The 13,333-nt window shown below is 39.4% G+C and overlaps 1 protein-coding gene across 1 annotated transcript; it reads right to left on the reverse strand.

Annotated features, from left to right (window-relative positions):
* Positions 1 to 3,827: 3,827 nt before the first annotated feature.
* On the reverse strand, positions 3,828 to 12,854 carry UFM1 (ubiquitin fold modifier 1). The gene is made up of 6 exons (XM_086612630.1): positions 12,808 to 12,854; positions 12,652 to 12,708; positions 11,957 to 12,014; positions 8,915 to 8,954; positions 8,482 to 8,514; positions 3,828 to 4,873 (listed from the first exon to the last, which is right to left on the reverse strand). Coding segments are annotated over exons 1-6 (258 nt in total). The 5' UTR covers positions 12,810 to 12,854; the 3' UTR covers positions 3,828 to 4,805.
* Between the last annotated feature and the right edge of the window lie 479 nt (positions 12,855 to 13,333).

Consider the following 13,333-nt stretch of genomic DNA (forward strand, 5'->3'; position numbering starts at 1 on the left):
ATAAGAGGGCTGGAGCACCTTTCCTATGAGGACAGGCTGAAAGAGTTGGGGCTGTTCAGCCTGGAGAAGAGGAGGCTCCGGGGCTGACCTTATAGCGGTCTTCCAGTACCTCAAGGGGGCCTACAGGAAAGATGGGGAGAGGCTGTTCAGGAGGGCCAGTTATGATAGGACAAGGGCTAATGGTTTTAAAATAGAGGGAGGTAGGTTCAGGTTGGATATTAGGAAAAAATTTTTTTACCATGAGAGTGGTAGAACACTGGAACAGGTTGCCCAGAGAGGTGGTGGATGCTCCATCCCTGGAGACGTTCAAGGCCAGGTTGGACAAGGCCCTGAGCAACCTGATCTAGTTGGAGATATCCCTGTTCCTTGCAGGGGGGTTGGACTAGATGACCTTTGAAGGTCCCTTCCAGCCCTAACCATTCTATGATTCTATGATTCTAAGACCGCTATAAGGTCACCCCAGAGCCTCCTCTTCTCCAGGCTGAACAGCCCCAACTCTTTCAGCCTGTCCTCATAGGAAAGGTGCTCCAGCCCTCTGATCATCTTCGTGGCCCTCCTCTGGACCCTCTCCAACTGGTCCATGTCCTTCTTATGTTGGGGACTCCAGAACTGGACGCAGTACTCCAAGTGAGGTCTCACGAGGGCAGAGTAGAGGGGGAGAATCACCTCCCTCGACCTGCTGGCCACGCTCCTCTTGATGCAGCCCAGGATGCGGTTGGCCTTCTGGGCCGCAAGAGCACATTGCCGGCTCATATTGAGCTTCTCGTCCACCAATATTGAGCTTCTCGTCCACCATCATGAGATGGCAACAAATTTGTGGATAGTGATCTTCCCACTCCCACCACACAAATATTACTTTCAAGGTCTACAAATAGAACTTGATTATAGGACCATCTTGATCTATTGTTCAGAATCAAATAGCAATTTTCTCCATTAAAATGATTGAAAGCCTCTAAGGTTGGTATAATTCTTATACACAACACCTGCAACTGGTCTATTAGTGGCTATTTGCAAGCATTCCAACCCCTTTAAAATCTGCTTTCCAGGAACATTTAACCTCTTCAGGGAGATAAAGGAGATCAATTCTATACTCTGAAAAAATGCAGTAGAATCTTTTTTCTTCTTGTTCAGTACATACATTTTCTTCTTTGTTTGTAGACAGAACTAATTTTAACCTGACAAACCTTTCCATAAAGAACAAGCAGCTGTCTCCATCTCCCACCAAGCTTGCTGAACTTGCCGTAAAAAGGAAAAAAAAAAGAAGAAAAAAAATTCAACTCATTATATCACATAAAAAAGCAGTTTTGTTTTCATGCAAACAAGTTCTTGTAATTTTGGTTTTGAACAATTCCCCGGGAGCTTTATATCATGTGCTAAACATCAAGATCAAACAACAGCAAGTACGCAGTGCAATGCTGTAACATACAGTATCGACAGGAGGGGAAAGTGCCTGTTGGGGAAGGTATTCACAGAGGCTAACATTAGCCCCTGCAGGCTATTGCCTCAATGGCTTTTCTCTAATCACTAAAGAGTGAACAGCTCCTCCAGAGGGCGATTCAGAACTGAAGATTCATTTAGCTACTCCATCTTTCTCTGGAGGAACCTCACTTCCATTAACTTCAGAAACAGCCTGCAGAGATTAGCCTCAAAAAAATCACGCTAGCCTTTGTGAACACTCCCCGGTATTTACCTTCCATCAGTAGGAACAGCGGCTGAAACTCACTGCCGAGAGGTGTAGCTGGGTATTACTGTATTTAAATCTGAACACCACGCGTTGCGCATGGACTGAATTTTACTCAGCTGGAGCTTTGGGCTCCTGCCGGTATCACTGGAACACAGGCTCCACACTGCTACTAGGATGACTGCAGGATTTAGTTTTTTCCACTGCGCATTAAAGAGCTCCGTTTGACGACCACCCACATGCTGCCACAGAAAGGACTGCTGTGCCCCCAGCACCTTCAGAATCCACTAACGTTCTGCAGTGGCACTGGCACAGCTCCTTCTCTCGCTCCAACTGCGCATTGTATCACTGGAGCAGCAGCGGGAGCTGGGTTTTCACCGTCAACCTAAACATGAAGAAGAAAAATTCTCAACTTCTGAGACCTGCTGTGAACAATTTTTACAGTTATTATTTAGTAGCAACCAAAGAGGAGGAAATGGTCTTTTAATTTCATACACAGAAAAAAGTTGGATTCTGTGGCCAGAGAACACAAGGAAGAAAGCCATAGTACTGACAGAGCTATTATCAGGGCCATTTCTGAGCTCTTCCAGTTCCTCTGTACTTCTGGGATATTTGTGCTTCCCTTCCTGAAAAATTTCCATGATACCTTCAAATTCTACCAAAGAATAATTTGATAAAACTAAGACTTCTATAATATTGTATAAACCAAAAGAATCATTACAGCTTTTTAAAAGTTTTGGTGTGACTTTTCACATTTATGGTTCTGCCAAAATTTCTCTTTTTAACATAAACCAACCATCCTTTCACAAACGAGAAATACAAATACATAAAAAAAGTCCCTTTAAATTGACTTCAGCAAATGCGTGACAAAGTTTATCACAAACAAAGTATTTCACCTAATATCAGTCAAGTTATAACCAAAGCCCCAGACAATACAAACTCCAGGTAGAATTGATTGCCAAAGTGTGCCTTAAAGTATGGTTAGACAAACCAGTACAAGTCTCAGAGTCCCGCACTTCTCACAATCTTATGACGACTCCCAAGCCCTAGGAAGCCTGGTTCTAAACTTAAATTTTTTTCTACACAATCATGTCAAACACGACTTTGGTGTAACAAAATTAACTTAAACCTCAAATCAACTTGGAAGCATCTGGTAAGTGTATTTTACCGCTGAAGTCAAGCCTCTTTACCAAGTGGAAAAGTCAGGTTCAGATTTTAGAGACCATATTGAGACAAAGGTGTAATGAATACAGAAAGTACTGTAAAGATCAGTTATTGCTCTGAATGAACAGATCCTTTGCACGTTACATAAACTACTTGCAATGCAGTATGTAAAACAAGTACTTTATGCTGTGTTATTACCTAAGTAACAGTGTAAGAAATGCTAATCATCATCCAACACTATTTTTACATAGCCCTCCTTTACAGAAATATCAAAGCATCTTAGTTTCAAAATGCACTTAACCGTGACAGCCTTTCAGAAACTATCTTTCACCTTCAGAGAAGGAAAAAAAAGAAAAGGTTCCTGTTTGTTATATTCCAGTATCAGGTGGATTTTCAGGTATTCAGTCAAGAGATTTTCAGACAAAAATTACAAGCAACTAATTTAGCTCATCATGACTATATTGTGGCGTCAGATTAATAGAAACTATGTACTCTGCTCCTTAAGGGCACTGTTTTGTAGAGTTCTACATAATAACAATGAAAGAAATTAAATGAATCGAATCTTGAAGCATGAAAATTGAAATGAATTTCAAAGATGTTCATTAGAAGGTTAAAGGGCAGTGTTTTTAATTTTTGTCAAAATCTAACTATGGAAATGAGAGAGGAACAAAGTTTGCACTTTTTTCATATGCTTGTTTATTAAAATAAAGGAAAATCCAGAATTTTACAATCTTAGAGTTGGAAAACATTTACAGTCAAATATCACTTTCAGAAGAGGTTTTCCTTCTATATACTCAATCTACACTCACTCAGAAGGACATTTTGTAGTTCTGTACTATCTGACACATTATCTGAACATCTCTCTAGAGCACAGCTATTGCACAGGACAGTTGTATTTGTGATGATACTCATTTAACCAAGCACTACATTGCTAACTGTTCTTTCTGTTCAACTCAGTGGGACAGAAAAAAAACCAACAAAGTAAAATTCTGCCAAATTTATTAAATAGCAAAGTAGATTAGCAGTTGAAGAAAAGCAGTAATTTCTCTAATTAAAATATAAAACTGATAGTTCACCCCGGCAATTTATAAACAAGAAGCATGTAATCTGAACACAAACAGTTCAGTGAATTCTACGCTGTTTCTCATGTAACACAGAGTAACAAAACAAGACTGTTAGAAAGAACCAGTATTAGTCTACTGAAAAAGGAATGACATTTTTGACCAGTACCTACACACTCCTGAATTATGCTGCAATCCTTCTCGGCTGATGGCACTTCCTGTGAGGACACTAGGTCTCAAATTCTCTGAAACTGCATTTAATTTAACTTCAGAGTACTTCAAATGAAGTTTTAACACATAGAAATCTGTTTTCTCCTTCATTTAAAATATTTGCAGCAATTAAATCTGACAGTTACTTTGGAACATTTGGCAGTTATTTGAGTAATAAACCCTGCAAATTTCCCTTCTATTTGAGCTTAATACTTGAACCATGTGAAAATTGTTACTCTAAACTTGGAAATAAGTCTAGAAAAACAATTAAGGGGCGGGAGGCGTTGTATTACTCAGTAGGAATAATTTCTTTGTAGCAAAATCATAACACCATTCCCCCTTGCACAAAGTAGGCTCTGTTAACAATATTCAATATTTTAAATATCTATTGATCATGGCTGTGTGTTTACCCTTGTGGTCTCAGTAACACCTATCGAAAAGTCCATCTTTCTTTCAGGAACATAACATGCAATCAGCCCATTCTTCTACTAGTAAGGGAAGAATCAGTGCATGAGTTAATACATTTTAACAAAGAAATGAAACCTGATCTATGTTTTAAGAAAAGTCAAATCCTGGGAAGTCATTTTTGCTAGCTTTAGAAAAGGCCAATTCATTGGTTGTATTTCGGAGTTCCAAAATAGACCTTTGTTGCATTGCAATGTCACTTATTCCAAAGCTTTCAGGAGAGGTTAAGAACTCCCAACTCGATCTCTGGGAATAATCCGTAGGTCTGAACCATGCTTTAGAAATACATTTCCTAAACAAACAAACAAACAAAACAGAATGTGTTACCACTCAATCAAATAAAGTGTTACCTGAACAAGCATGCATATTTAAAGACTAATAATGTTAGGTCAGTGTTTAACGTCTTCGTAATAATTCCTCTAACATACCAGAAATATATTTTTTTATGTTTCCGTGGAATCCCATCTTATATCTCTTACTCCAAAGAGCTCTTATTTTTAAATAAAAATACCAGACGCAAGTTATCTAATAAGTCTTGCAAGCTATGGCCTTTCAAACTTCGCAGTTCCATACTTGAATGCCTGATTTCACTCATGTGCCATAATAATTTCAAAGCCGGGAAATGCAGTTCCATTCCACTTCTACATAATTACTTTTTTTTAATCTTGAGGTCATTCATGCATATACTTATTTTTAATTGTCTCCTTGGTTCAGTATTTATCTGCTTCTAACTTCAGAACCTCAAGTGTACTTTTCTTTTAGGAAAGCTCTTCACATACCCAAGCATAAGTCAGTCACATTTAAGCATAAAAATCTTGAAATTCATATTTATTTCTATATAGTCTTAATCATGGTAGTCTTTTCAGGAGGACACAGTATGAAAATCAGAAGATTCTAATACTTAGACATCTAGAATATTTTCTGTATGTATTCAGGATTGTCATTCAGGTTGCTGTTTTCTTCCATTAAATGTAACATTTGAATATGAAACCACATTGCTAAAAGTAACGCATTATTTAATTACTATATGAACCCTTTTTTTTTTTACTTCATACTGCTACTGCACAAAACAAACTGTATGTAATTCTACAATATCAGGTTTTAATAATATCTACCTATTGCTATTCATCTTTTTGTTGACTTGTAAAAACAGACTAATTTTATTTGTCTCCCAAGCACCCCATTTCAGAGATGTAGAGAGCTCTCATAAAGAAGATTTAAGATATTTAACAGTTGTTCAAGTTATTAGCATATTAGAACAAAGCTACCCTTTTTCAATCTTCACTTTTCCAGCACTTAGATCAGGATTGAAACTGTTCTACTTATTCAACATAACGAGTGTTAGAAAATCAGTTCAAAAAAATGTGTTATCAGAAGAAGTTCTGGTTTTAGACCCTGCCAAGACCACATACTGAAGACATCTACAAAATCGACTGCACACAAATCTGTCACACCAGCAAACCACAGAATTAAGTTTACTAATCTAGATGAAAAGTATCTATATTGCAATGGTCATCACAAAACTCTAAAATTTTAAAACAGGCTGCATCTCATGCAGACAGCAGTTCCCTCCACCTCTCAGTCTGTTTCCGTCATTAATATCACAGCAGTTTTATTAAAGTCATGGCATACTATTCCCTGAACTACCAAGGATTTAAAATTGAAATCAGTATGGGAATTAAGTGCTAAGCCTGGCTTTTTCAGCTTTCATTTCCCCTGCTCCATGGAATCATGTAGGGAGAATGAGAGAAAGTCAAACTTCAGGAGTACTTTTATATTCAGAAAGGTGGAAAAATAGTGGAACAGTAAAAAACCTCTAAAATCTCCAAGGATTACTAAGATTTTACTCCTAGATCATCTCATTTTGGGAAGCTTTAGAAGACTAAAGTAACTGTTCAATCTACAGGAACTTTAATATATGTAAAAAAAAAAAAAAAGAAAAAAACAGAAAAAAAAAAAGTACCTTTTACCCTACCACATTTCTGACATATCTGTTAATAAGGCTGAACATAAGGTAATAGTTAAATATGTTTCCTTGTAAACTGAGGAGTGATTTTGGTCTGGGTCTTGGGTTTGGTGTAGGTCATTTTTCAGTTAGATTTTTTGGGGGGGAGGGGGGGAGGAGGGTTGGGTTGTATTTTCTCTCCTCAGTTTTAGGGCAACATCACATAGCACTGTCAGGGCAATGGGACCTTCTATGTTAAAAAAAATAATCCGTGTGCAACCCCTGTGCCTAATCTTACATTTGCAGATAAGATTAAGACTGTGATGAAAATATTTTGCACCTAGATGCTTTTGATTTACCTGATCCTTGATTATGAGATTCTGTCTTCTACTATGGAATAATTCCTCAACTTTTATAAGAGTTTAGGAGAGGTAAAGCACATCAATTGGAGATGTGAATTCAACATGCATAGCTGCAAGCATGATGAACTACCATATGGATGTTTTCATTCAAGAGTCAAGTAGTCCTAAATACATTTACTTTGCAGGATTAAGCTACAACTAATTTGAGCGACATAATACAAAATGGAAGTGTACTTTCAGGGAAGAGAAACTCCATAAATATACTTAAGTAACTGACTTCACCTGTTTTGCCTAAGTATTCTTGAGTGGTCATGTGAAAATGTGGCTTTACATGTGGGTGATGATCTAGTAGCTAAATTATGAATTTTATTATCTGTTTTTAATTTGGTCATGGGATCATGATGAAGACATCATCAGCTGAGGAGCCTGCCTGGGGCAGTACACCTGTCAAACAATAATACAGGTGTCCTAAGGCAAGTCCAGGCAGGACAGAAACCTGCAGTGGAGCAGAAAGCCAAACACTCATTTGATCTTCATTTTCAAATGTTGTTGATGCAATGGGTCACTACACTTACATGGTTCCTTTTACAGCTCCAAGAAATTCCCTAAACTAATGTCAATCAACTGCTCTTCAAGCCATCAGATACTATTATGTGCTCTGCAAGGATTTACTTTATACTGTTTATCTCACATAGCTAAGTATGCTCATAATATCTTGCTTTCTTATTCTCTCTTTAGATCTGAAAAAAAAAAAATAATAGTGTGTTACCTTCAATAACAACTGGCATACAGAGGGCACAAACTAATGAGATCTGGCAGATATTTCATGTGAAAAACAGAGATGTGGCAACACTCATCTCGAATAGGTTGAGATTAGATTACTGTAATAATTTCCAAATTAATTTAAAAGTATAGTTTTTCAAGAACAAGTCCACAGAAGCCTGGTTCCAGTCAACAGACCATTACTAGTACAATTTGACGTCTGTATTACATTTCCATGTGTTTCAGGAGGTGATAGGGAAAAGCTCTACACTTTTCTATGATAGAGATAAACTCTTGTCCCACAGCAAACCTCCACAGTTGAAATCAGAGATTGCTAACTCGGAATCCCTTGGTGAGAACAAGGCAGCCATCAGCAAGAAGATCCTCTCTTCTTAAAAACATGCTTTCCAAAGCACCTAGAGTTCCTGCTGTAAAGCTGAGTATTATTTTTTAAACATATCTCATGAGAAGTGCTGCTAAAATAGAAAATACTACTCAACTAGGTGTACTGGGGAAAAAAATATAGCTATTACTTGTTGTTTCAGTAACATGTAATACAGTATTGCTCTTTTAAACTGCACACTGAGTAAGTAAGCTCTGAAGATCAGAAGTTCCTCCTTTTTTCACAGTCCTAAATAAAGAAATGCTGAACAATAGTTCTTTGGATTTAACCTTTTACACACTACACCGACTGTAGTTTCCAACTACGGGGAAATGCTTCTCCCATTTAAGAAATCAAAACTTAAAATATAAATCAACCTTGAGTGCTATGCATTAGTTTAAAAGAAAAATAACTGAGATTTTTAATACCAGGTTTCATAAATAACTTACCTGCTGTCTGTGCAGGGTTTATTCCTATACCATCTAGGAGGGGAAAAAAAAACGATAAAAAAGAGAGGAAGACGAAACAGACATATTATTAGAGTTCAAAAAATATAATATACCAACAAGACAGAATTATTACATTAGGTCTTCATGCCGTTACTTCCTATAACCAAAAATAGTTTTATCACAGGAACTGACAAGAAAGCTTCAGCACAGAAAATCCAAGCTGTATATTTGGACAAAACCAAATTAATAGTATTAGTGGTTTAATACCTTCATCCCATGCATAAGCAATTTAAATAATGCTGCAATATTATTAAATTCAGTTTGCAGTCTGTAGAGGTTGTGAAAGAAAAGACACTTTCGCTTTTATCAATACCACTTCACTGAAACTACAATACAAAAACTATTTAAAAATATATACAAACTATTTTCTTACCATTTGTTATAATGGCACTTGTTGCTGCAGGAACTTTGAACTAAAGGGAATAACAATAGGACAAAATAATATAAGAGACATAGTTAAAGCAGAAAATATATGGGGACTATTCAAAGCAATTGAAATTTTAGCTAGTTCAGGAACAAAAATATTATGAGAAAAGATTCCCCTCATATTTATAGATACAGCAAAATAAAGGTTTAAAGTCACAGTTGATTGGACACCTCAATACAGAATGAGAAATGTACAGCACTAAAAAACTTACCAAATCCAATTATTATTACTCATTGCATAAATGTAAGTTAAACCACGTGCAAAGCTAAGAAATATTAGTTCTTATACTAAACAAAGGAATACCTAAAACATGTATGGAAATGAATTTCTAAGAAGCATACCTGTTATGTTTAACAGGATTTAAACAAGAATTAGCTCGAGCTAATCTTGACTAATTTTGACCAGCTTCCTAGCTTTCTCTCTGGCTCTATTGGGAGCTCTCCAACCGCACTGCTCTAAGAGTTGAGTTGACTCCAGGATTTGCTTACAAAAGGAAGCACTAACAGCACTGCACCAAATCTGGCTCCCTCCTCAGGTTTCTGACACGAGCCTAAGCAGGCTTTGTACCCTCAGCCACTACCACCGTGTGTCCCTACGCTACCCCACTTCGGTGCGCATCATACACTGTTCTACAACACAAAAAGCCCTACTCAGGTGAGGCTGCATTGCATTCAGGCTTCAAACTATTTCAGAAGATCCGAACTGAGATGGGGAAGCCAAAAGTAATTATTTCTCAGGACCAGAGGGTGCCAGGCAGGGCCAGAGAAAAGTCCTGCACTATCTAATGTGGTTGGACGACTCAGGATAGAAAGGGTAGTGTGGGTACAAGTCAATCAGTACTACATGGATGGTCTGAGGACCAAAGGTTGCTCCTTGGACTTCCTTTACTTAGCACAACGAACAGCCCACAAAGTAAAAGACTGGTGTCTCTGCAATTAGCAAGTATTAGTGAAAGCTCCTGTCAAAGCACTTCATCCTCCTCTCTACATTGCACAAGAAAAAGGGCAGATAACTACGAATGCTAACTCTGAGAGCTTCCCTGGAAGAACTGCAGAGCTCTCCCATCTGCTCAACAAGTCACTTCAGCCATGCCTTTCAATAGCATTCACTAGTTGTGCTTTCCTCATTTTCTGATTGCTTAACTTAAGACTTCAAGGTCTGATTTGCAGAAACTCTGTGCATTAACAGCAACAGCTAAAGCTCACAGAAGCCATGCTTGAATACAGTACCTAATTTTTAATATACTGAAAAACTGCCTCTTTTTGCCTCCAGACACATAAAATTAGCAGATTTTTTTAAAAAAACTCTTTCTTTCTTAACTTTTTATCCATAGCAAGTAAATCATGTCACCTCCTCATCTTGCAGGGTGACATGAAAACAGTAATTTCTGCAAAAGATAAGTTAGATACCAGTGTCATGGCAGAAAAGCCATGAGGAAAGTAACAACTCGTCTTCAAGAGTAAGATTTGAATAATGAAGTTGATAAAACAGAAGCTACATATTTAACAGTAAGAATGTAAAAAATACTACGTCATCTCATAACAGGTAATGTATACATATCATATAGAGTCTTTGAAACACATCTACAATTACTGTATAAAACTGTGCTGATCAGAGTGGTCTGAGGTCAGACAGCAGAACTCCCATGGATGCTCAAAATACTCACATCAGCTAAAAGAATGGTTTGCTAAATGTGAATATTTAAGTAATTAATTCTTCTCTAAACCCATGTTACAGAGGACCGTGTCACCAACTAACATTGTGGTTCCACAAGTATGTAAAGTTAACAGGTTTAACAGCAACCCTCCCACCAGAAATGGCCCCTCACTCCTGGTGTCTCCAACTACTCAGCTCCACTCCAATCTTTCCTGGTCTCTCATACTAGTCTACTAGACTTTTCAGTCTAGGTCCCTATGGATGGATTGTCTAGGCACAGCTGCATTAGTTCAGATTACAGTAATTGGGGGAAAAAACACAGGAAAAAAAAACAGCAATTCTATCAGAAATTATCTTTAACAGCATTTATTATTCTTTATATTGTTCTGTTCAAGTGAAGTTACAGCAAACAAACAACCCACAACCTTTCCCCACAAGCTGTGTCTCCACTTAGAACTTCTGTTGCATAGTGGTATAACACTAACAACATAAGGAGAGTAAAGACACATAGTCCATTATCCTTCCTAACTATTTTTTTAATTACAATTCCAATGCTTAAACAAATGAAATTTTCAGTAACCCAAACTTTTCCAAGTTTTTCCTAAACAGACAGAAAGGGAATTGCAAGAACAGACTGTTTGCTAACTAGATGAAAAAAGCCACCATGGTTTTGAGCACTTTATTTTACTGTTTACACCCAGATGGACATCTCTTAATCTCTGTACGCTTAATCTGAAACAAACCGGATGCATCCCTTCAAATACATTATATAGGCACCTACTGGTTTTGGGTTCCACGTGAACGATCAAACACTAAGAAACCAAAGAACGCATTATCCAAGTCTTATTCACTTCAGTCTGTTTTTTTAACCTAGCCCATATGCCTAATCTCAATACCTTCTACAATCAAAAATTATACATCTTCCAAAGTCAGACATTACTGGAACTGAATGTGAGAAGAGTTTAAGAACTTCTTAAATAATTCTAACGAATTTTCTGGATATTCTACAGAAGCAATTTAAAATACTAAACATTCAATAGCTGTATCTTTTAATTATGTTCACTGCCATAAACTTTTGCATTATTGCTATAGAATGGTTGAATTTAATTGCAAAGAAGAATAGGAAGCATGTCAATACCTGCTGTTGATGTGTAAATTGTGCAAGAATTGCTAAGTTTTGGCAGGCCCCCACTGACACCATTAAACCTTGTGCCCACACGTGTCTAACAAGAGCATTCTTTGTGCCGAATTAACCATTGTATTTTACAACTAAAAAGCTTTTGCCTTCAATAAAGTTCAACTTAAAAACCAACATCATCACTTTCTACTTACTTCTTCTGCAGCAAACTTCAAGACAGCTGTGAAAGGTGTACTTTCAGGTACGCTTAACCTGAAATTACAATGCGAGTAAATACGTGACTGCTAAAACAAACTGAAATTCAACTCTATTTGTTATTAAACTACAGATGAAACTTTCACTTTTACCAACAGTAAAATGCTCACGAAAGATGTGCATGTACTATTAAAGGTCCAGATCAAAGCCTAAAAAGCAATCAAAGATACACATGGCAATAAAACAAAACAGAAAAGCCCTGACACATGAGTTAACAGCAGAAAACCGCCTTTTGCTTCATACAGAGGGAGAAAAACACCTTTTCCACTCATGCGAAAGCCCTGTCAGGATGACCATTAAAAGCCTCACGGCTCAGCAGCATGTATGCGCCTCACCACCCCCAAATTCATTCCGCGAGCAGTGAGGCACTGGAACAGGTTGCCCAGAGAAGCTGTGGATGCCCCGTCCCTGTAGGCATTCAAGGCCAGGTTGGATGAGGCTTTAGGCAACCTGGTGTACTGGAGGGTGTCCCTGCCCATGGCAGGGGGGTTGGAACCAGACGATCTTTGAGGTCCCTTCCAACCCAAACCATTCTATGACTCTACGTCTGCGCTGCCGCCAGTTTTCACGGCCTCCTCGCGTCACGCAGCGACACCACAACACCCGCCCGGCCCCGGCCCGCCACCCCACTCACACTTTGTAGGGCAGCCGCGGGTCCGACGTGAGCGTCACTTTAAAGGTGACCTTCGACCTGGGAAGGAAGGAGCAGAAAGCACCAGGTTAGGGCTAGGGAGGAAGGAAGAGAGGGAGGAAGGAACGGGAGCAGCGGAGCGCGGCGCCGCTCACTCACATGATGCTGCCGAGCGCCGCCGCCGCCGCTCCCCACCGACACGTCAACCGGCGCCCGAGGGGGCCTTCGCTGCCCTGTCCGTTTCCTAAGCTGCCGCCGGCGCGCCTGAGTGGAAAGGAAAAGTAAACATGGCCCGCTGACCGCTACGGGGGAGGGAACGGGGGCGTTCTGTCTCCGCGCCTGACTGAAGCGGGGAGGGGAGAGGATGAGGGGTGGGCGAGGTGCAGTGGAGAACGGTGGTGAGGATTTCTAATGAGGCAGAGGCTTTGGCTGTTCCGCGGTGAAGGTAGGACCCTGGTACTGGGACTTCCGCATTTCCGTAGGCGTCGTGGAGTGATATCCGGGCGGTCCCGGAGGGCGAGTGGAGGGAGTGGGGCTGGTCGGGACCGAGGGCTTGGAGGCGGCGTGCCCCGGGCCGGGCACGGCTGGGGGACATGGCGGGCGGCGGCCTGCGCGCCTGGCCTCGGGCCGGCGGGGTCGGAGGTGTGGGGCTGTTAAACAAAGATGAGTTCTGCTCTGAAGAAAC

This window comes from Tauraco erythrolophus, chromosome 1 (genome assembly GCF_009769465.1).
Source record: "Tauraco erythrolophus isolate bTauEry1 chromosome 1, bTauEry1.pri, whole genome shotgun sequence".
NCBI lineage: Eukaryota > Metazoa > Chordata > Aves > Musophagiformes > Musophagidae > Tauraco > Tauraco erythrolophus.

Excerpts from the sequence above, each read along its gene's own strand:
- UFM1 (XM_086612630.1), bottom strand. Across the intron at positions 12,015-12,651 it reads CCGCGGCTGCCCTACAAAGT|GTTAAGCGTACCTGAAAGTA; the intron begins GTGAGTGGGGTG and ends TTGTAATTTCAG. Across the intron at positions 8,515-8,914 it reads AAGTGCCATTATAACAAATG|ATGGTATAGGAATAAACCCT; the intron begins GTAAGAAAATAG and ends TTCCCCTCCTAG.